We start from the raw sequence: 25,568 nt of genomic DNA, 5'->3' as shown, positions 1-25,568 counted from the left end.
TATGAAAATTACAGCTCTCAAAATTGACTTTAAGCTGTTCCCCAAATAGTAGGGGTACCAAAGTGAAAATTATCAAAACAATGGCATCGGAAAGATATAAAATTTTTGCGATATTCCTTCGAAAGGGGACCATTTCCCGACCCCGAAACCACCATTACATTTTTGAGATCAAATTGCAAAACCGATCCAGGGGTTCCCAAAGTTGTGAAAATTGAGCACCTCCGTTGTCATCTGTCTTGGCCAATAAATCCTAACCAAAAGGGGGTAGAGGGGTGCTTGTGGTCTCAAATAACTCGTATTGGATCACTCTTGAAATATCTACCCATGACAGTACTCATTTAGTGATACCAAATATTTCAGTGGTTCCCAAAGTTGAATTTTTGTATTCCAAGTTCTTGAAGTCACGCATTCAAACGAACATTGTCAGTAAATAAATTTTGCAATCAAAAAATGTTTCAGATAAAAAATTTGCAAAATTTTATGACGTTTTCAAAAATGTGTCATTTTTCCCTTACCATTGATAGGGGCCGAGTTGAGGGGGTTGGAACGTCAAAAAACGTGATCTAACAAAGTTGCATCCAAACCTGAATTTGAATTTCTTACGAGGTTTTACCGTTGAACTGTTCTCTTCAGTTGCACTTAAGATTGTTTTCGATACACGCAACCACAATCCACTCCCCCACGCCTCACCCCCCATCTCTAGAGCTTCAATACCTACTAAAAGTGCACTCTGAACCAGAAATAGCTTCACTTATGAGGTTTATGTTGCTGAAGTGTTGACTCCAAAAATGAACTTAAAATACCTCTCGATGCACTTGGCCATGATATCCCCCCTCCTTCTGTTACTGCTCCATTATCAATGAAAGTACAATTTTGAACTTGAAAGTTGTAATATTTTTACAACAAAATTATTCTATGAAATAAAATGAAAAAAGAAAAACGATAATTATAGGGATTAGGGGTTGAGAACTGAAATAAAATATACAATGTATAGTGCAAGACAATCAGGCCTTTTTTGTATTTCCTTCTTTAGGGGACGCTAATTCCCCAATTTTCATAACCCCGCCTGGTGGGTGGCACTGTTTTGAGAAAAAAATCAAGTACCTACCTAAAAAATATTTTTGGAAGTAAGTACATACTAATATAAGCTTTTGGAAATGAAAAATTTTGGTGACTTTTTTTTGCTCTTCCGGTAATAATATTCCATAATTCAAAATTCTCAGTGTGGCAACCTTTATAGATTTTGTATTTGAATAATTTTGACATAAAAAAATTCATAATTTTTTGAAAAAGTTACCAGGATTTTTTTTTAATTCTTTCATTTTTTTTAGTTTTGTATGGTAATTTTTCGATATTTTCGAACTTTCCTTTTGGGAAAACTGCTACACTGCGTCCCTCCACCGCACTCCCTCACACAATAAGCTCCGGTGGAGGTGGTGACAATTTATTCTACTCACTTTACCTCAAAAATAAAAGATGGATCAGATGTCTTTAAAAATTGAATTTTTAATCAATTTCAATTATTTTTTTCAAACTTTATTCTGCAACTCCAAAATCGAAAATTGAAATTCACATTTACAGAAAAAAATCACACTGAACATCAATTTTCACAACTTTGGGAACCCCTGGATCGTTTTTGCAATTTGATCTCAAAAATGTAATGGTGGTTTCGGGGTCGGGAAATGGTCCCCTTTCGAAGGAACATCGCAAAAATTTTATATCTTTCCGATGCCACTCTTTTGCGATTTTGAAACGATAGACCGACATGGTACCCCTACTAAAAAGACTATTTTTTTCGTACTTAAATGAGAGTTCATAAAAACAGGACGCAGTTTGGTTAGTACCTATACCGGCTATACCTACTTTGAGAAGTACCTAAATATTTTATATGTACCAATTACCAACTTGCTTCATTGCATGCATTTTGGATCTGGAAAGGTTGTTGGAAGAGAATACCAAAACTTCAACGTTGATGTGAGGTGATTGGAGAATAATTTTGACCCCCAAGACGAGGTTATGCACTTATGCTCCTTAATTGAAAAAAAATTATATATTACCACTAAGTACCTAGGTACCTACCTGAAAACTTTGCATTTAGTTCATTTACTGAGAACTTCAAAAAAATTGACTGAATTCTTGACATAAGCTAAGTAAGCTACGAGTATGTCATAAAATTTTTAAATTTGGAAAATTATGTAGGTATCGAACTACCTACCAACTGAGAACTTTCTTTGATACAATATAATGAGAATGTATGGAAATCATTGGTAAAATACCTACCAGTCCTGGTTGTGGTTACTTTCAGTAAATAACCTAGTATTTTTGGTAAATTGGTAAATTACTCGTACATGGTAATCCTTGGGAAATCATACGGTAACTTTTGGTAAACTACACAATAATTTCTGGAAAAAAACTCGGTAATTTCTGGAAAACTACTCTGTAATTTCTAAAAAATTACTCGGTAATTTCTGGAAAATTACTCGGTAATTTCTGGAAAATTTCTCGGTAATTTCTGGAAAATTACTCGGTAATTTCTCAAAAATTACTGGGTAATTTCTCAAAAATTACTCGGTAATTTCTGGAAAATTACTCGGTAATTTCTGGAAAATTACTCGGTAATTTCTCAAAAATTACTGGGTAATTTCTCAAAAATTACTCGGTAATTTCTGTAAAATTACTCGGTAATTTCTGTAAAATTACTCGGTAATTTCTGTAAAATTACTCGGTAATTTCTGTAAAATTACTCGGTAATTTTAATTTATAAAAAATTACACGGTAATTTCTGGAAAATTACACTGTAATTTCTCAAAAAGTACTTCCTACTCAGTAATTTCCTGATTTTTGAAAACTATGCGGTAATTTTCTTGAATTTTCACAATAGGCAAATTTTTTTGAAATTATATGGTATTTTTTTTTGAATTGCATAGTCATTTTTTTGAAATTATTACACGGTAATTCTCAGGATATTACAGTTATTTTCAAAAAATGTCACAGTACTTACACGGTAATTTTGGTACATAACATCAAACATGACACTGTAATTTTTGGTAAATTACATGGTAACTTCTAGAAAATTGCAGGGTAATTTTTTTTTGGTATATTACCTACATTATATAATAATTTTTGGTAAATTACTGGTTAATTATTTGGTAAATTAAATGGTAATTTTTGTTAAGTTATTAGTAATTTTGGATTTGGGAATACCAATACTTACAGGGTGCCCAGAAATATGGTGAACCCCTAAAAAAAAGTTTTCTGCTAAATATGTACTTTGGTTGGTCACAGTGAATGATAATAACGATAGCACATGATTGGTTTTTGGACTGGAGAGATAACATTCCACCAATCATATGCATCTATTTCACGTTGCCAACCTATATTTTTAACGTCGACCGTATATAATGGACGAATAATTCAACGGTGAAAAAATGACAAAATGTGAAGCCTAGATTTTGGATGCAGAATCCTGGAAATCTTCTGCTCATGCGCCAAACATGACGCTTACGGTGCTGGTGGAGAGAGAGACGGTTTACTGGTTGAACGTGGGTTGAACCAGGGAACCGTCTCTCTCTCCGCCAGCACCGTAAGCATCATGTTTGGCGCATGTGCAGAACGTTTCCAGGATTCTGCATCCAAAATGTGGGCGTCATTTCCTGCCATTTGAATTATTCGTCCATTATATACGGTCGACGATTTTTAATGAAAAACTTTCTTTGGGGTTCATTATCATTATATTTCTGGGTACCCTGTATTACTAATAAGTAGGTACGTAGGTAGGTACCTTACTTTTTTTAGTTGATGATGATTGATGAAAATGACAGAACTTTTCGTAAATTTCAAATGAGGAGTCGGCCTGCAGAGTGACCTAACTGCAAAAAATTGATTTCGAGATAAATGAGAAAAACGTGTCCTAGGAAAATGAAGTCACATTTTCGAAATCTGTTTTTGGGAATCGAAAGGGTCAACCCTCACTCACTTGATCACCTTTTCGTTTCTGAAAAATATGAACACGGGTTCGCTACAGGGTGCAACAAAAATGAAAAATGCTGCAGTTAGGTCACTTTGCAGGCCGCACATTACGTTTTTTTTTTTTTGTTTTTTAGTGATATGTACGCAATTTTCTCCGGATTTTCATTGCGTATGTTATTTTTTATGAAAGCAAAGATTTATTCATTCATTCAAGATTTTTTTATGTACAGGAAGCTGGGTAGCTAAAACTGGAGTTGTGGCTTATTCTCAACTTACGATTTTACCATTTCGAATCACTCTGGAGCCTCCAGTGCGATTTTCGATGTCTCCAAAATTTTTGAATTTCTTCAGAAGGGGTAAACATTAATTTTGATTTCAACAAACAGTACCCTATGAAACACATTTTCGGAAAATCGTAAAATAAGGTCACTTTGCAGGCCATGCTTTTAATTTTATCATTTTCAAGGGAGGGAAAAGGGGTGTTACGAGTGAAACTGGATGAAGGTGATATATTCCTTTTGTAGGGCATGTCCTAAACTATCAGATAGCGTTGCTATCTCAAAAATCATTTTTTTGCAGTTAGGTCACTTTGCAGGCCGACTCCTCAAATAATTTCAGGTGATAGCTATTTTTTAAGAAGTTGAGAAAAAATTGCGAAGAATTGTCATTAAGTACCTATTATTGTGAGATTTTGACACTAAAAGAAAAGGAAGTTTCTGTTCTAAAATTTTTCATAGCTTTGATTGAAGTAGACTTTTATTGTTTTATTAGATCTCAAGTCTGGCTTTCAAGACCTTGGGGAGGGGGGGGGGAATTCCATAAATTGGTACATATATTATTCTTTCATTTTTCTGAAATTTTGTCAGACATTTGAAAACTTGAAAATTTGTCATCATCAAGTTTGAAGCAAAAAACACATCTTTCCTTGCTGAAGAGACTTTATCCCTCATTTCTTATAAATGATGAAAATTTGCGTAGCCAATTCTAGTTTTTTCGAACTGAAAAATAAAAGACGTAGGTAAACCCTTTAATTGTTTCAAAAATAAGAGGGATCTCGGGTGTACTGGAGGGGAAGGGGTGGAGAGAGGAGCTTACGCGCTCCAAAAAATTTTAAAAACAGGTTGGTAGATATAAGTAGCCTATTTTGAGAATTTCTGCAGTTTGCACGAAGAAACCAAAAATAAATGAAAAACAAGACTCAAAGAATAATTTTCAACCTGAAAGTAGGTAGAGGTACCTATCCTTATTGAAGATTTCTAGTCGTCATTCCGTTTATACTTCTGTCTAATTTCCATAACTACTTACTCATAATTTTGAATTTTTTTCAGAAATTTTTCTTATTATTGGGTAGGTAGGTATATTTATCAATAATTAGTTTAATATATGGCGTAGGTTTCGGGACGAGTTACATTTAATTTTATTTCACGAACTGCGGAAGTCAATTGCCATTTATGAACTCTCGTTCTTCGCCCTTGCTAAAGGAGACTGAGCTTTTTAAATTCGAAATTGAATCTTACCGAGGCAAAATGCCTTAATGTGCAACTGATAGACGATAATAATTAATTAGGTACCTACGCTTACAATATAATCAAGTACATACATACAAAGTAGAAAATTAATGTGGCGTTATTTGAAAAAGGTCAAGCACTTTCTGTGTAAGTACAAGTATAATCTCTTTATCGACTTTTTCGACCATCATGTTCATCAATGTAGGTAGCTGTCGTTGAATTCTGTGATTAGCAGACCAAAATAAATTGAATAAATTGATACCCGTGAATACCTCCCTACATCTATTTGAACTCGATTCAAGAGTAATTTCTCTTAAACTGATACTCGAGTACCTAACATATTACCTAAATTTGGTCAATGTTTATAAACAGATAAATCTACGAATAGCATGATTTGTTTCACTGAAAAAATAATAAATACATAAAAAGAAAGTTACCAACGGAGTTTGGACTCGCCATTTAAAAAATTATCAACTTATCAAAAAGTAGTTCAATTTATAGCTCATGAAAAGTAAATTTCTTACATCAGTTCATTTCGTGATAACGAGGAAATGGTGCAATAACGTCTTCCAATTTTCAAATTTATAAAATTTCAAATGGGTATTAAATTAACTTCGCCAATTAACTTGATAATTATAACAGCTAAATTTGACCATTATTATTTTATGAAGGGCGTGTTCAAGTGACTAGGGGGAGGGGGGAAGGCAAGCTCAGTACGTATTCGGCAGGTAGAATTGAAATAATGCATTTATTTTAAGCAAGAAGATAAGTGATAGAAAATGATAGATGAAATGAAAGTAAAATCGAACACGTTTTCTGATAGCTTGGATCAATACTGAGCTTTCTCCATGATGCAAAATTTCTCTTCATGTACCATTTATTTAGTTATTTATGCGATTTTTCTATAAATGCGAAATGCCCATTTCGTTAAAAAATCAATCTCGCATAATATGAAAATAAACATTTTATATGCATAATTCAACGTAAAAAAATTCAGATCAAACAAAAATGGATTATAACAAAAACACTTATTAGATTAAACAGCAGATAGGTAAGCGCAAAACAAAACACCAACGCACATGGCATGGCACCTTAATTAACAATAATCATTATTTATCACATTCGTTAATTATTTATGTTCACATTCTTTAATCTACGTCCGCAAACTTGTATGATCAATTGTTTAGCTATTTCTGCAGTCAACTTGGCAAATTCGTTCGATGCGCCGATTTCGTTGAAATTATCTGTACAAAATTTCACGCAGGATTCCTCCAACTGATCAAAAACATCATTCATTTTAGTCACTTTACTCATCGCAATTACACGTTCGTACAAAAATGTGGCGTTTTCAAAGGTAATATTGGACTGTAACGACGATACACAACGTTCGGCTAGTAGTTTTACGTTGTATTTATTTGCCAAATTGAGTAATTCTGTAAAATGAATAAGAAGTCGATACTACTAGTGTCTATTTTCAGTTTACATATACCGTACTTAAGTAGGTATATACACTCTCAATAATTCAGCTTACCTATAGTGTCACTGAAGGATAATGAATAGTAGAATAGATCTGTATACAAGTATTTGAGGAAAGCTTTGCAGACTGTAACATTACTGCTTTCGATTTCTAGAACACTGTAATAGACATTCATTTCAGTGATTTTGAATTCCATCCAAGATTCTATCCTTGGTAAATCTATTTCCATATAAATATTTACTCAAGTACCTTGGTTTTTCAATCGGCCACTCTTTCTCAAATAATTCCGCGAAATGTTCACATCGTATGGCCAATACTGACTTATGGACAGGAATCGCTTCATCTTCCACCATGATGGATAAGTCATGGTATTTCTGTGGGCAAAAATGTAAGTGTTATTTTGAGATTGCGAAACGTGATGAGTCAGTAATTATCCAATTTGAAGAAAAATTATGGCATGAGGAGTTGGAGGCACTAAGGATGTAAAATTTTTGTTCTCCAGTAAAAAAAATCAAAAACAGTTTGAATGTGGTTTAGTTCAAATTTTTTGTATTAGAATGTTTTTTGTTTGCATAAAAAAAATGGACCAAAAACCGTTTAGTCAAAATCTTGTTTTTTTTCTAAGTTTGTGAACTATTAAAATATTGCCTATTTAATTTCCAGATCAGGCACGTTTCAGGAGAATCAATAAGTAGGTATAACGTGTAGGTTACTCCTTTGGGAACTTTACATATAATCAAAGTATCATTTAAATCGGCGACGATATCTCTGAACCTTAAACCTTTCCTATGAATAACTAACCGGATCCTCAAATGCTTTTTTGAACGAATCTGTTATACATTCAATCCTTCTGATCTGAGGGTGATGAGTTACAACTGACAATTCGTTGACATGTATTGGTTTGTAAGTCACTAACGGCATTGAGTAATGAAAGAAGACTTCATGAAGCGATTCATATGGCGTAAGCTGAGGTTCCTGTCCCTGAATGTTTTCACCTAAAAGTACGAAGATTTTAATCATACAAGTAATTTTTTTTCAAATCATTCGTAGGTACAAAAATTAATTTCTCACCTCGGCCTACGCCCCACATGTATACTTTACCATTTTCACTCAACACAGCTGTAAGAGATGCCACATTGTCGACCGCAACATCAACAATTCTGTAAGAAAAGGTAACATAACATAAGTTCCCAACTCATCATTATTACGTTTCAATTAAAAAACCATTAACGACTAACTTTTCGATGAAAAATGAATGGGGTTCAAACTGCACGGAAGATACTTCACTCGGCCATCGAGAATAACCTTTTTCAATCATAAATAAACGACCATCTTCGCCCAGAGCATACACTTGCGAACCTCCATCAATGAGTTTTTCAATTTTACCGTGATTGATACAGTTGTCAAAAACCGCTACTTTGTCGCAATCTTTCTCATCGGTAGCGGTAGTACCAAATAGATATGGAAAATCCTTGTTACCGATCACTACCTTTACCACCTGAAAGATTGAATTGAATTGAACTGAATTATTCACAATAAAAACAATCTGACAATATATTAAGTTCCTATACCTATGCTACAGAGTGCCCAGAAATATCGAGCACCCCTAAAAAAGTTTTCTACTAAAATACTTTGGTTATTGGTCACAGTGAATGATAATAATGATAGCACATGATTGGTTGTTGGACTGGAGAGATAACATTCCACCAATCATATGCATCTATTTCACGTTGCCAACCTATTTTTTTAATGAAAAACTTTCTTAGGGGTGCTTGATATTTCTGGGCACCCTGCACATGTTTCATATTGAATTCATATCGCAATAAATATTCAGGATTATAATTTAGAGGAATACAATTCTCCAAAGTAAGGATAGCCTTTTCCCCTGCATCCAACCAATCCGAATAAGTGATGGTGCTAGATAAAAAATTTAAGCCTGCTAAATTAAAATAATAACTAGGTAAGTAAAGTACCTACCTTTCCATTCTCTAATAATGCCATAAAACAGTTTACGGTCATGTGGACTATATTCAATGGTTTCGCATCCACTGCGCTGGTGTCAATCAAATGCAAATATTTGGACGATTCGTCAGTAAATTCAAATTTGTAAATCTATACGTACGAATAAGGGAGACGAAATGAAAACAATTAATTAGTGAATATTGTACCTACGTATAAATTATCAATAGGTATGTACTATACTTTTCCATCATCACATAAAGCCATATGTCTGTTGAATGATCCAATGGCGATATCTACGACACACAATCCCTCCAGTGCGGATACTTTTTGAGGTGAAACAGACGCATACTTTTTATCGTAATAATTTCCATAACCAAAAACTTCGCCTTCTTCAGTACAAATGAAAACCAGACGGGTCCCGAGTACAAATTCTAAAGAAAGATCAAGCAGGCGGGTATTATAGGAACAGGGACCCAATAAATTACAATTTAAAAAGACTTTGTGTAAATATAATGAATAATGAATTCTACGGTTACTTTTAATTCGTTTTCCACATAACATAGAAAGCTTCGCCGGTTTTTTCAGGTCTGTAGATGATAAATTATCCGTGTAATGGCGCTTTTTGAGATTTCCAGCTGCATAAACGTCGTTGTTTTTCGTGATAACGAGGATATTCCTAGATCTAGCCCAGTCACCTTCAAACAAAGTATTTTCAAATACATTAGGTAGGTATAACACTAAACCAATCCGAAAAATTAATGAAATTAATCGTTTATGAATTAGGTACAAAATGGTGACTCACTCCAAATGGCAAAAGTTTCAATTTCTTCGATAAAATCATCACTGAATTGCCAATCCCAAAGGTATCTCCGAGTATCCATTTTAGATCGTAAGTCGAGTTGAGAAAATACTTGGACTTGGTTGAATCTTGACTGATGGTTAAGCTAAAAAACGTACAATACCATAATGATTCAGCTCAATGAAAAAATGATAAAGACCATTCCTTATTTAACCAACAAAACAATTACCTAACAAAAGTAGTTACACTGTTAGTGAGCTATGTATAGGTCTAGGTACCTATATAAGTATAGGACTCAGACATAAACTTACTTGAGTAAAAAAACTGGACTCAATTGCCGAATTAGAAGCTTGTACAATACAATGTAACTGAAATCTGCGATGCAAGCGGATTTGAATTCATCGAGAACTGAGAAGTGATAAGATTACAGAAACCGGGCAGCACGTGATAACAAGCTTGCAGAATGCACACTTAGAAAAATTCTAAACCAAGACGAGGTTTTCCTATAGTGGCCTGTTCATTTCATATGAGGAGTGTCGACAGGTTTCCATTTCCCTTTTTTCGTATTCGTAATCGTAATCGTCGGTGACTCATCAATCAACAATTACTGAAACAGATTACAAAGCTTAGATACGAAACGACTGAGTGACTCGCTCCAAATGGCAAAAGTTTCAATTTGTTCGATGAAATCGTCCGTGAATTTGAAATCTTCCAGTTATATTTTTTTCAAACATCCATTTTAAGCAACCTACTATAGTCGAGTAAGCTTTCAAAAAGCAGTCCTTATTTCAAGAGGTATACGATGTTTTTTTTTTAGTGTGGTCAAAATTTCATCACTGCTGATGTTTTCCTTGAAAAAGTAATTTTTAGATGTCACTCAAATATTGAACTGATTTGCATTTTCTAAAAAAAAACAGACTTTTCGACTTTTCGAAATTTTCATTTTTTTTCAAGCATGTGATGACGATAGTGTTTTTTTAAAAAGTCTGTTTTTTTTTCATAAATATGGATTCTGCTTGGGGGCAATTTTGAGTGGGGGCACGGCCCCCGCTCCCGGTTGCGGCGCCTATGATGAGAATCAAAACCTTTTGTCGAATCATCGAGAGTTCAAAATTGAACTTTTTGCTGAAATATCAGCCGAAAATGATTCAAAAGTCTCACTTTTTCTTACAAAATTGCGAAAAAGCCTTTTCTTATTCTAAAATCGTCAATGTACTTATCTCTTTTTGACGCGAATTGTTTTTTTTTGTTGCCACAAATCGAAAAATTCTTGCTTCGTTGCCAAAAATTGCATCAAAGTTTCACTTTTTTAGAACTGTAAGATTGGATTCCTTGAGTAAAATGATCTGTAAAATTGAATTCAGCAGTGTTGATTTAGCTGGAAATCACTCTTTTAGCCCTATAAATAGGTCTGTGGCGGTTTGATTATTTAGATATTACTGGCTAGTAAACATTTCATGTGATAAGTGACACAATTGTATTTACGTTTATCAGTTTATGATGTTACTTCAAATAATAAACATTGCAACTCTCTTGTATTTCCTACAAATTGGTGACCCCGACGTAAACATGGCCAATCCTGACGGTGACAATTTTCAAGATGCTGTTGGTCCAGTTGTAGCTCGCATTAATGTTAAATGCCCACCATTTTGGCGCGCCGATCCTACATTATGGTTTGTTCATGTGGAGGCACAGTTTGCGAATGCTGGGATTTCTGCGGATTTAACCAAGTACAATACAATTATTGCTGCTCTTGAACATGACGTTATGTCCGAAATTACTGATATTGTCTTATCACCACCAAATCAAAACAAATACGATAATTTAAAAAACAAAATGATTAAACGGTTTTCAGACTCTGGTGATAAAAAAGTTAGCATTTTACTAAATGAAATTATTTTAGGCGATCAGAAACCTTCCAGTCTTTTCAGAAAAATGAAACAGTTAGCTGATGGTCAAGCTACAGATAATTTCCTGAAAGGTTTATGGCTGAAAAAATTACCAGAAAATGTACACACAGTTTTGGTGTCAAGAAACGATGATATTATTGTGGCTTCTTCATCTGAAAGCGAACATCTCAAACATTTGGAAATTTTATTCAAACGGCTCGAGGAATATGGTGTTACTATCAATGTTGCAAAATGTTGTTTTGGTGTACCATTGGTGAAATTTTTAGGTCATGAAATTTCTGCCGAAGGTATTCGGCCTTTGAAAGAAAAAGTTGAAGTTATTTCAAATTTTCCAATTCCTACCCGAGTTGATCAATTGAGAAATTTTCTAGGAATGATAAACTATTATCATCGCTTTATTCCTTCTATGGCTGAAATCCAGATTCCATTGCAAAAACATGTTGCTGGAAGTAGGAAAAATGACAAATCACCCATTGTTTGGAATAAAGATTCAGACATTGCTTTTCAAAAATTGAAATCAGCTTTAATTTCCGAAGTGTTACTGGGACATTGCTCTCCCAATGCTCCTTTATCTATCATGGTAGACGCTTCTGACATTGGAATAGGTGGTGTTCTGCACCAACACATTGATGGTAAAATTCTACCGTTAGCATTTTTCTCCAGAAAATTATCATCCTCTCAACTAAATTACAGTGTTTATGATAAAGAATTGTTAGCAATATATGAGACTATTAGACATTTTCGTTACATGCTAGAGGGTAGAGAATTTCAAATTTTTACAGATCATAAACCATTAACTTTCGCATTTCAGCAGAAATTGGAAAAAGCGTCACCTCGTCAACTGAGACAACTTGATTTTATATCTCAATTCTCTACCGATATTCGCCATGTATCAGGAGAAAAGAATGTCGTAGCAGATACATTGTCTAGAATTGAAGCTATTTCTCTGTCCAATAAGTTTGATTTGGATATTATTGCAAAAGAACAGAAGACTGATATTGAACTGTCTTCTTTTTTAAAATCTAAAAATAAAACTTCTTTAAAATTAGCTGCTATTCCAATTTCAGATTCTGTTTCTGTTTATGTCGATTCTTCAACAGGAATTGATAGACCATTCATTCCCAAATCTCTTCGTTATGAAATATTCTTAGCTTTTCATGGTATAAGTCATCCTGGTAGTCGTGCAACAAAAGCTTTAATATCCAAACGATATGTATGGCCTTCAATGAGTAAAGATTTAACGAAATGGACTAAGGAATGTCTATCCTGTCAAAAATCTAAAATTTTTAAACATAATCACAGCCCTTTTGGAGAATTCCCTATTACTTCAGAACGATTTGATCATATTCATATTGACTTGATAAAAGTAACTCCATGTAAAGGAAACTCTTATTGTCTTACTATAATTGATCGTTTTTCCCGTTGGCCTGAAGTTATTCCAATTCCAAATCAAGAAGCAGAAACCGTTGCTTCAGCTTTATTACAGGGTTGGATTTCAAGATTTGGTTGTCCTTTAAATATCACTACTGATCAAGGTAGACAGTTCGAATCGAAATTGTTTCATTCTTTGGCTCAGCTTTTAGGTACCAAGTTGATAAGAACATCTTCTTATCATCCTATCGCAAATGGCTTAATTGAAAGGTTTCATCGTGGACTCAAAGATTCTATCAAATGTGTTGACTCAAAAAACTGGATTGATGCTTTACCCCTTATTTTATTAGGATTGCGCTCTTGTATAAAAGCAGACACTAATGTCAGTCCTGTTGAAATGGTTTATGGTACGACTCTTCGTTTACCTGGTGATATTTTCAATAATATTTCTAAAAAACCTCAAAACACTGCTTGTTTCATTACAAATTTAAGGAATGTTATGCAAAAGCTCAGTCCTATTCCTACTTCGAATCATTCAACAAAAAAATTCTTCATTAATAAAGATTTATTAGAATCAGATTTTGTCTTTCTCAGGGTAGATCGAGTTAAAGCTCCATTAGAACAACCCTATGAAGGACCTTTCGCCGTTATTTCAAAATCTGAGAAAAATTTTACTATTAATTATAAAAATAAACCAGTAGTTGTTAGTATTGATCGATTAAAGCCAGCGTTTGTGGTAAATTCAAATGTTATTAGTTGTATTCGCGAAAATCCTGTTAAAAGTAAACGCGTTTGTTTCAAATGTTAATTTAGTTTAAGTATTTAAAAAAAAAAAAAAAAAAAAAAAAGGAGGGAACTATTGTGGCGGTTTGATTATTTAGATATTACTGGCTAGTAAACATTTCATGTGATAAGTGACACAATTGTATTTACGTTTATCAGTTTATGATGTTACTTCAAATAATAAACATTGCAACTCTCTTGTATTTCCTACAGGTCTCTTAAGTACAAGTAAACGTGAAATTCTTTTCGCTGTCGAAGGAGTTGCCTACTCACAAGGCACAAAATAATATACACAAAACGTAGAGTTTTTTTGAGAATTGAAAAATATTCTATTGTAAGTACAGAAGTACACATAATATTCACGTCGTTTAGTCAATTTTGCAGCAGATGATCGAATTGCATGTTTTCTGTCCTTTCCCTCGCCGCGCCGATGAGAGAAAATACGTGTTTGTAAATTTTTGAGAGAAATACATTAACTTCAAACTGATGAAGAAATCATTTTGCATCAGAGATGTTCTGTACGGTAAGTTGGCATTATTGAGTAAAATAAAAAGTAAAATCGAACTCAGCGGACTTGATTTGGCTGAAACTCACTCTACATACTTGAAAATAGGCCTTCTGAAAGGTAACAAACGCAAATTTCCTTCCAATGTTGAAAAAGTTGCCTACTCACAAGGCACAAAAAATACACAAAACGTGGCGTTTTATTTTTACTCAGGTTAGAATATTTCAAAAATCACCTGCAAAAATTCGAGATAGGCAATTTCATTAACACTGGTCCAAAATTTTAAACAATCTTAACGTCATCTATCGAGTAAAAAAGTAAACAAATGCGCAAATTAATATCCATTTTCGACTTTTTTCACCTGATTTTTTTTCAAACAGAACAAAGTTTCTTTTTTTCACCAATAGATAGCGCTATGTATCCGTTGATTTTCATATGGGTTTTATAAACTCGATTGATGGAATATGGAATAATTATTTCGACTGGATTAGTTCGTTTTAAAGCCCATAGATGGCGCTAACAGTAGGAAACCGCGGAAATCACTTGTTGATTGGGTTGCCTATCGTGATTTTTGCAGGAGTACCTTGATTTTTTGCCAAAATTTCATTTATTTTGATGATTACTTCAAGCTAAATGTTTTTAAAATCAACGTATTTATACCAATTTGAGATCGTAGAGCAGGATTCTGGTGTTATTTTCATGTTCTAGCGAGGTTTTTCGCTGATCTGAGATCACTGAAGCCCTTGATTTTTCTGTATTTTGTTTTTAGCGCTGGATTAATTTTAAAAAGCAAAATGGCCATTTTGATTGAAATACCTAAATAAATTTCAATGATTTGAAGGCTATTTGATTAAGAAAAAAATACAAGTAGGGTACTCAAAATGAGGACTTCGATAATTCTTTTATTTTCAACGTACTAGTAAGTATGTATATTCTTGTGACATTAGGATGAAAAAGTTGATTAAAAACAAAAAAAATACTCATATCTTACATTGTAAGTACTAATTACGAAAACAAAACAGAATTTAACATCGCAATAAGTTTCATCATGTTTTTTTCTCACATAATTTTAAATTCGAAAAATATAAAAAAAATAATATACGAGTAACTAAATAAAAATGAGGGAAAAAGCCTGAAAATAAATTCAACAAAATGCTTTGATAATACATACTAAAACAATCATTTCAATTTCATCGGAATAGATGAAAATAAAGGGGAAAAATTTTAAAAATACAAAGGAACAAAAACTCGACATACGATTAAAATTAACCAAAAATAAACAATAAAACAGAAAAGAAAAACGAGGCAATATTTTCACAACACTTCTACGACATGGAATATTTCGAATCGATGGGTGATTTTTCATCATTGAACGCGATTCATTATACATCGAAATTCGTTTCTCATTAATTAAAAATTTTAAAAATACATAATTTATGATTTCTTAATCGTTTTATGTATTTAACTGGTAACAAATTCTCAAATTGTATGGTGATCGCAGCTACAGTTTATTCCAAGGTTTTGCAGAGTGATATTCTTATTCCTTGAATGAGGAATCTCCATTTCAAAAATGCTGGTTCTTGATAAATCATCTGCAAAAAAAAAATATATATATATAAAATAAATAAATAAATAGATTAATCAATTTGACAAAACAAGCACAAACTACAGTAACTGTAATAAATTTTAGGCCATTTTTTTTATTTTTAGAAAAATAAAATTATAATTTTATTTCACTCTGGCATAGATCAGAGCTTAAATTAACACATATCACAGCTACTTCAATACTGAAAAATTGACGCGATCATAATGCTACTGCTATTTTATGTAAATAAAGAACGGACACCTGCCTTTATAAAGGAACATCTAGTCCGAAAGTCAGAACATCTGGTGAAAAAAACTCTGGAGTCTGGAGATCGTAACAAAGTTGATCACCTGGAAAATGTATATTTAAAATTACTCGATAAATATAATGAAATATTAATGAAATTCGATAACCACGAGGAAAGTAGTTCTTGAAACCGAGGTTGGCTGGTAAAAAAATCATCACCTTTGAAGCGATCCATTTTCTTACGTTTTGATAAAATTCAGAAAATATTTAATCCGCAACGAATAATTATTTTATTACCATTTTAACAAATTTTAGACTTGTTTCACACCATTTTTTTTTTATTTAAGAAATATAAAGCTTTTTGAAACCTTCTGGCAAAAAAGCGAAGATTTTGAGTAATTTTTGAAAAACATGAAGACTTTTTGGAAACTTTTGCAGAAAAAACAAGCCTTCTACAATTTTGCCAAAAAAATGAAGTTTTCGAAATTATTGACAAAATACGAGTATGACACGGGTAAAAACTTTCGACAATTTTAGTCACAAGCGAGACTTTTTTGGTTAATCACACCACTAAAAATCAATCAGTAGGTTTCTAGGAATCCGAAACAATCTTACTTCTTGAATGATGAACTCAGTTGCATGGACACTTCAATTTACAGCCTAATGTTACACCGTATTCCAGATATTCTTTACACAACATCTTTAAAAAAATCTTTCACCATTTCAAAAAGTAGCCATCACACCATATCTTTGAATCCTGCAAGAAAATGAATACCTAATAATTAAATCGAGTCAATCAAACACGTCGATTTTCAACAATAAATTACACATCTCCAACCTTGTGTAAATGTGTATACGTATTTACACTAAGTAGGTACTTTTTCCAATACTCACCTATCGAAATAATTCATCCACATTATAAAGAACTTGAAGCAGTTTCTCAGAACTCGACGAATGAATAATGATCCGCTCAGAAGAAATAAAATTAAGAATTTTATGTCGGTACATATACTTGAGAATACAGGGAAATTTCTTCCGAAATGAAGTGAGCTGCAAAAAAAAATCAACGAGAAAAATAAATATTTTAAAATACCTACAATAATTACTCAACACGATATTCAACTTGTGAACTCGTACTTTAAATAAGATGGTTTTTATCCATACTTGAGAAATTAGTCAGATTCAATCTGATCTAAACTCATCAGATTAGATCACATCAGATTTATTCTTATCGGATCAAGTCTGCTCAGGTTTTTTCAGGCGCAGGGGAAGGGGCCTGATTGGATATTCTCAGATTAGGTCAGCTTTCTCGTGGGAATTTATTGTGACAGCGTCTGTTCGAAACAGTCTCGGAGAATACGACTGGACCTTATACTTAAGTTACATTTTTTAGTATGTTATTTTTTAAAAAATTATTGATTATTTAAGTTGAATTTTTATTAGGTATATTAATTTTAATTATTTTTTATGTGTTATTTAATCTTATATTAAATATCTATTTAAATAAAAAATATTTATTAGCAGGAAATATTTCTGACGCATACGTACGAGTAGCTGTAGGAGCAATCAAAAAGTGGCCCACTCAGGTCAAAATTGTCAAAAGTAAGTAATCACTTTTGATGAAATTTTCAAAAAAGGCAAATTTTTACTAAAATTGTCAAACAGTCCTTTTCTTGTCAAGATTGGCCAAAAAATCCTCTTTCTGCCAAAATTGTCAAAAAATTCCAAGTTTTTAGAAAAATTGTCAAAAAGTGTCAATTTTTAGCGTATGACAAAAATTTGAAATGTTATTTGTTCAAAACCACCTATCAGAAAGTAGTTTTTCGATAAAGAAGTCACATGTTCGAAATTTCTGTCAAAATTACTAAGAGGCTTGTGCTTTGTTTTTCAAAACGTCCAAAAAGCATTACGTACCTAATTTTTGTTTTCCGCTGCCTAAAAAATCTTCTATGTTTTAAAGTAGGTATTCTAAACAAAAGTCATGTTTTTAAATTACAAACTGCACAAATTATTCATCAAGGAATGAAAGGCTGTAGACTCTGTAGCTAAATTACTCTTTACTCGCGACCATTTGTATAAAATAAAACTCTAATTATTATTTGTTTGAGTGTAAAATCCGCAAATCTTTCATAAAAATTATTTCCTTTCAAAAAATTGAAAAAATATTTTTGTATTCAGTGTACTGAATCGCGTATGTCAACCAGACATTTATATAACTAAAAAATTTTTTGAAGAAAATTAAAATTTGCTACGCTTATGAAAGCATTCACAGAAACAACCTCATGCCTTCGAGCATTCAAAGGTTCAGATTCTTTTATTGTTTATACACTTTGTTATATTATGAAACTGATTGTTATTATTAATTATGTACAGTTTGTTCGTGATGGCCACAGATTGCAAACAGTGATGCACTACACCACTGTTTTTGGGATGGGCCTCTATAAATGGTAGACAAATGCAATAAGTTTTTGAAATTTTATGGAGGTAAATGTTACAGGGATTTGCACCACTTCTTTGAAAAGCTGTAGCCATCACTGTCTGCATTCCTACACATCTTCGATGCTATAGTACAATTAATCTATCATAGCAATTGCTATGATAGATTAAGCAATGAAAGTGATTTATAACGTGTGTAGGTTCTCTGGCAGTTCTCCCTCTCCTGTTGTCTGTTGTTTTTTTTTCAGGAGATTTATTCCCTCAAGAGGAACAGACTACCTGAAACCCATACCACTAATATTTTTACTGTATTTGTTCTTTTCAATTTGCAGACTTCACATGGAACCAAAACGCACCTCTGATAAATGTAAATTTCAATTATCCAAACCTTACACATCAACTCCTGTAAGTAATGTCAAGCATATGTACCTATGCATAATTATTTCCCATAGTAAGCAACATCAATACAAATTAGTTCCAACAGATTTAATAAAGGTCAGTTATTCCATAAAAGTTTAAACCTGGTTTATCAGGTATTAAACCAGGCTTAGCTGTTTTAATCTGTAGGTATCTCTAAATTGAAAAATAAATTGATATTATGTATAATGTACCTACCTACATAGATAATTTAAATATGTACTGCATAATCATACCTCTAGAATTTAATAGTTGCACATGCTTCAAAATTAATTACTTGAAAATGATGAAAAATCAGTAATCAATTAATTTTCAAGCATCTGTGTTTGAACAATATATTTTTTTTTATTGATTGCATATTCAAGTTAAATTTTTGTCATTATTACCCTACCTATATAATTTTAATTACTTTTTATTTATGTTATTTAATATTGAATATTTAAATGAAAAATATTGTTCAACAGGAAATATTTCTGATACATACGTAGATGGTTGGCAAAATAGTCAACAAATAGGTATCCCATTTTTAGGTCAAAATTGTCAAAAAGTGATCATTCTTGGTAAAATTTTCAAAAAGGCAAACTTTTACCAAACTTGTTAAACAGTCCTCTTCTTGTCAAGATTGGCCAAAAAAACCTGTTTTTGCCAAAATTGTCAAAAAAATAGTGTCAATTTTTAGCGTATTGACAAAGATTTGACATGTTTGGTCAAACTACTAGGAAGTACATAGTTTTTTGACAAAAAAGTCAATTAATTCACATAAGTTGACTTTTTCCAAAGTTACCAATAGACTTGTTAAGTACCGTATACTTAATTTTTGTCTTCCTCTGCCTAAGAAGTCCTCTTTTTATTTTCAAGTTTTCTGAACAAAAGTCCTGTTTTTTTTTTTTTTTTTTTTTTACAGAATTGTTTGAGAGCTTCTTTTGTCAAATTTCATCCTCTCCCTCCCCTCATATTTTTATTAAATATTTGTCAAGTACAAACTGCACTAATTATTCATCAAGGAGCAAAAGGCTACAGACTCGCAACCATTTTTGTATAAAATAAACTCTATAATTATTTTTTTAGTGTAAAATCTGCAATTTTTCATCAAAATTCACCCCAGAAAATTAAGTTGAAAATAGTATCTTTGTATTCAGTGTACTGAAAATTTTAAAAAATCATTCTGAAAACTAAACAAATCCTCATTAAGAATACCTCAGTACCTACGTATTTTGTGAATGCATGCATTCAATATTATAGCACATTAAAAGTGATGACAGCGTCTGTTTAAAATAACCATGGGAGAAAACGACTGGATTTTTAATAAGTTGAATTTTTATAAGATACCTATGTTGATTTTTTTTATTGATTATTCAAGTTGAATATTTATAGTATTAAGGGTGTAGTTTAGTAGGTAAATGAGTAGGTAAAATATGACGAATTCTATATTTACTAAAGTACACAAAAACGGGCGAATGGATTGGCCTCATTTTTGGATATGTTGTTTAGAAAGGTTATATCTCGGCGAGTACGCAACTGTTGTTTAAAAATTTGCTTTAGAATGAAAATATTTTTGATTTAAACTTACGTATTTTATAGGGTCATTTTCATGCGAGCATTAGGTATTCATTAATGAGACAATAGTTCAAAAAACCGAGCTTGTACTTGCCAAGATAGGTATAACATTTCTGTGAAGCTTATTATTTGATCATTTTTGAGCGTGAAAAATGGTAAATACGAATACTATTTTTATGGATTAATGTCGACATGATAGTAAATAAATTTGAATTTATTTACATATTTTAGTTGAAGCATTTTAAATATAGAGGGTACCTATACCTATCAATAGTTTTGATTGGTACGCGTATTTGAGAGTGAGAAAATTCGTTCTTTTCATAATAAATCCTAGGAGAGAGTTTTTCTTTTCCAATAATAAACCCTTATCTGTTTACATTTCACTCTCTCAAGTTCATATTGTTATGACGATACCCTACCAGCTTTCATTTATTCAGCGTCAGAGTAAGTCAGTAAATTTACCAATTAAACGAACTGGAAATTTCAAAATTATACTTATGATATGTATTTTCAAAAATTTACTGCCTTGTGAACTTTCCCTCAATGTCCAAATTTCTTGAGTATATTTTTGTTATCATTTTGCCAATAGTCAAAATTGTACTGAAATTTCACTCACTTTTAAAATGATTCTCGCTGATTGGGTACTTAGCTACTTACCTAGGTAGGTAGGTAGGTAGGTAGGTACTGATTTTAATGCTTCTTTGAGCGTTTTTATATTGTAGTACATATTTTGTCAACACATCTTCAACATTTCATCATAAGTTTTTGGCAAGCTTAATGAATTTTATTACTTTTTTTTGGTGATTTTCCATGACTAAGTATATAGGTATAGTTTAAACGATGTGTTTGAAATAAAATTACTTATCTTTCTTTAGTAATTTTAAGAATTTTTACTGCTTTTTGAGACCTGTCTTACACATTTTAAGCTAGAAAAAAAAGCACATAAAAAACGTCAAGTATTAAAAATCCACTTGCCCAAGAATTAAAAACAAGCAGGATAGAAAGAATATGGATCTAATTTAAACAGTAAACAGTGATGCTTTCGGTAAAGTATTTTTATGCATTTTTCAACCTTTTAAGACATTCCTGTAGACCTTCCGAATTGACCTCGGGGGTCAGAATTTTGGACATAAGATGGAGAGCGGTGTCACTGAAGTGCCCTTTGCAGTTTTGCTATACAACTGGAGGGCGTCATTGAAGTGCCTTTTGTAATTTCGCTTCACAATTGGAGGGCGAAAACATTTTCACTTTGAAGCACAAAAATATGTAGCGTAGAACTTCCTTCCATTTTGGAATAAAAGATGTATTTTATCACTTAATTAGATGTTAAGATGAACATAAAGAGAAATACCTACAATCCTGTATAGTAAAAATAGTAAACAAAAATACAAATTCATCGGATAGTTCAGTCTGTCACTTCGTTTATGCAATAGAGTTTTCTTTTTTTGTTTACCATACTATTTTTTTCTAAAGGGTAGGCAGAAATAGCGAGTGCTCCGAAGAAAGTTTTCTGGTAAAATTAAAAATACCTATAAATGTTGGCGACGTGAAATAGATGCATACGTATGGATTGGTGGTATGTTATCACATCAGTCCAATAACCAATCATGAGTTATATCAATATCATCATTATTGTTATTCACTGTGACCAACCAAAACGTTTAACACAAAACTGTTTTCGGAGAACTTGATATTTTTGTGCACCCTGTATGTTCATCCTCATGTTCCAACATCTGATTAAGAGATGAAATACTTCTTCTTTTTCACATTGGAAAAAGGCTCTAATACTAGGTACATATTGTGTTTCAAAGCAAAGATGTCTTTTAAATTTTAATAATGGTAAAAAATTTGAATTTTTGGAACTGTCTTTCCTAAAAACTATTCTAAATCATGAAGACGTTATTGCAGATACAGCAACTGTTATCCTGTGCAATTTTTATACACGAGGTAAGCTGGCATGTAAATATTTTACCATATCGAAATTTTTGATTATGCGTCAAGTTAATACATGCACCACATCTTAATGAAGAAATCATTGAAAATGTTACCAACACAAAAAAATTATTCGATCATATCTTAAATTACTGTATAAAAAGCAGGAGAGGAAATAGTACTACCTCCAGTACATTATATTATAATAGGAAGCGCAATTAATTAATATAAAAAACAGAAAATAATGTAAACATGACTTACATTTTACAAAGAAAAGACCCAAAACTACAAGGTCGGTAAGACAGTGTCATGCTTTGTAATTTTTGTAATTTCTTCAATAATTTTTCATTTGTATTAATTCTTATTACGTATGTCGACCAAAAATATAACTAAGGGATTTTTGGTGAAGCATATTAAAATTTGCTAGTTGCTACGCTTATGAAAGCGTTTGTAGAAACAACCTCATGTCTTTGAGCATTCAAAGGTTTAGATACCTACTTTAATACTATTTCATAAACTTTGTTACATATATTATCTATAAAACTGACATTATTAGTACTATACAGTTTGTGATGGCTACAGATTGCCAACAGTGATGCACTACAGGCTACACCACTTTTTTCCAGGATGGGTCCTCTGAACGATAGACAAATCCGATACGTTTTCGAAATTCTATGGGAAATTCAATGAGGGCGGTGTATGTTACAGGGATTTGCATCACTTTACTGAAAAGCGGTAGCCATCACTATCTGCATTCCTACACATCTGCGATGCTAGTACAATAAATCTATCATAGCGAGCAATAAAGGTGATTTATAACTGGTAGTTTCCCTGGTAGTTTTTCCTCTCTGGTAGTTCTTTTGGAATCCATTTAAATCTAATTCAATTATCAGTTCTATTTTTAATGATATGTATAATTTTGACATGCAATTTAATTGTAAGCATAAGCTCAATTATTTGCCATAGAAAACCACCTGGCTCTTATTTTTGCCCCATTACCTGTATAATAAACTGAGTGAAGAGATCCATAAGGGCAGATCAGATTTATGTGATAAAAGTGATGAAATGATTATGCTACAGAACTTTTACAAGAGAATAATTAAAAGATGAAAATATAGTTGAAGCTGCTGAAGTCATTAGGAGAATGAAAATTACCAATGAACAAAGCTAGGCAATACCAGTAAGTACATAAAGGAAGAACACAAATCCACAAATCATTACAATTCCTGACAATATCAAGCAGATGGAAAACATTATTAAATACATCAAAGAAATAAACCTTTCAAACCAAATCTAGACTAACCCCTCGAAACTGGGCGTAAAAATCCTGGCAATTATACACGCCCAGTATAAAAAAATGTCAAAAAAAAAAAAAATTTAAGTAGTCAAAGTTGTAAGTAAAGAAAGAACTGAATGCACAAGGTAAGTTGTCATGTAAATATGTACGTAATTTTACTACACCGAATTTGTGATCAAGTTTCATGTTATTGGCAAAATCACTCCTCTCAGCAAATCATTGGAAATGTTACAACCATAGAAAAACTTGGATCAGATCCTATGTAACAATCTAAAAAACAGGAGAGGAATTGGGGTTTTAAAAAATATATTCAAAAGTGTTCTTATTTCAAGGTTTTATAAGTACCTAATACCTAAGTATTCAACAGTTTTTGTAAAATAGAAATTCAATACGTTAGACCCTAAAACAAAAAACAGAGAGGGGTTTTTCAATTTGAATTGTTTTTGTGGTCAAGAGAGATGATCAAAGTGGCAAAAATGGCCGTTTTCCCTAATTTAAGAGTTTGTAGCGACATCAGTATTGTTTTGCGAAAAAAACCAAGGTCATTTTCGGATTCTACGCACTTTTTTAAGTAACCTACTTTCCCCGATTTCTTATTGTTAAAGTTTTAAACGCATACGAAAGATTTTTATTTGTATAATATTTTAAAACTCTGTAATCATGGCACGGAACTGTGTTCACTCCAAGTTCAAATTAAATTTTTCATACTTAAAAAACTTAGTCTTATGCGATTGAAACTTTGAAAATCAAAAATTGAGGAAATTGGTTTCATTGAAAAAGTGCGTAGAATCCGAAAATGACCCTGGTTTTTTTGTAAAACAATGCTTTGTATTCATGTTTACTGAAAATTTTAAAAAATCATTCTTAAAGTTAAACAAATCCTGCATTCATTAAAAATACTTCGTAAATGCATGCATTCAATATTAGGCATAGCACATTAAAAGTGACAGTACATTTTTTTCACATATTTGATGCTTTTACTGATGAAAAGAAAACATCTAAGCATATTATATTGATTGCATAAAATTTCTAAATTAATTTTAAGAATTTTTTTCATTTTAAACGTCTCTTCAAACCCAGATGAAATATACTAATAATTTTACGGCCAAGCGCAAAGCACCCCTCTTAGCAACTCATTGGAAATGTTGCCATCATAAAATAATTATTTGATCAGATCCTACGTTACAGTAGGTATAAGAAACTGGAGAGGAAATAACGTAATAGGAAGCCCAATTATTTTAACCACAAAAACCCCGAAGACACCCAATTGAATTGTTTTTCTGAAGTTACCACAAAGACAGCCAAAATGCCACTATGGAGGAATTAATTGGCAGGAGGGGGAGATTTCTACAAATCGCCATTTTCATACACATCCGTGTTTTTGAGCAGAAGGTATTTCAAATAATCTGCTCATTTCATTACTGTTCCAACTTCCACGGGGCACAGTGGGCCACACCCCCCGCTCCCCAAACGGTGATACTTAAATTGCACTCGACCCTAAAAACTAGTTCAAGATTCGAATTCTGCGACCTTGAAAACATATTAATCAACATATTACACAATAATATAAGCAAAATTTGACAATTTCTCCTCTCCCCTTGCCTCGTCCCCACCCCCGCGAAAAAATAACCCCAGATTAGAATTATACGACCTCAAAAACATATCAATAGACGTATTACACATTAATATAGGTAAAATTTGAAATTTCCTCTCTCTTCCCTTGACTCACCTCCCAACCACCCTACAAAAAAATAACTCCAGATTCAAAGTCTACGACCTCGAGAATATATTATTCAACATCTTACACAATATTG

General features: G+C 32.4%; 1 protein-coding gene and 1 long non-coding RNA gene across 2 annotated transcripts; both read right to left on the bottom strand.

Annotated features, from left to right (window-relative positions):
• Positions 1-6,425: 6,425 nt before the first annotated feature.
• Positions 6,426-10,702, bottom strand: LOC135837530 (RCC1 and BTB domain-containing protein 1-like). The gene is made up of 11 exons (XM_065352834.1): positions 10,027-10,702; positions 9,719-9,860; positions 9,453-9,611; positions 9,157-9,347; positions 8,932-9,066; positions 8,193-8,452; positions 8,026-8,114; positions 7,756-7,949; positions 7,204-7,328; positions 7,009-7,112; positions 6,426-6,910 (listed from the first exon to the last, which is right to left on the bottom strand). Exons 2-11 carry the CDS (start codon positions 9,795-9,797, stop codon positions 6,603-6,605), a joined length of 1,644 nt encoding a protein of 547 aa, XP_065208906.1. The 5' UTR covers positions 9,798-9,860; positions 10,027-10,702; the 3' UTR covers positions 6,426-6,602.
• Positions 10,703-15,240: 4,538 nt separating this feature from the next.
• LOC135837529 (uncharacterized) lies at positions 15,241-24,346 on the bottom strand. Its single transcript, XR_010557209.1, has 5 exons — positions 17,280-24,346; positions 17,010-17,165; positions 16,731-16,872; positions 16,135-16,219; positions 15,241-15,876 (listed from the first exon to the last, which is right to left on the bottom strand). It is a non-coding gene; the product is annotated as an uncharacterized LOC135837529 (long non-coding RNA).
• Between the last annotated feature and the right edge of the window lie 1,222 nt (positions 24,347-25,568).

The sequence above is a fragment of the Planococcus citri genome, chromosome 2 (genome assembly GCF_950023065.1).
Source record: "Planococcus citri chromosome 2, ihPlaCitr1.1, whole genome shotgun sequence".
Taxonomy (NCBI): domain Eukaryota; kingdom Metazoa; phylum Arthropoda; class Insecta; order Hemiptera; family Pseudococcidae; genus Planococcus; species Planococcus citri.
This window is presented reverse-complemented; position numbering and strand designations above follow the sequence as displayed.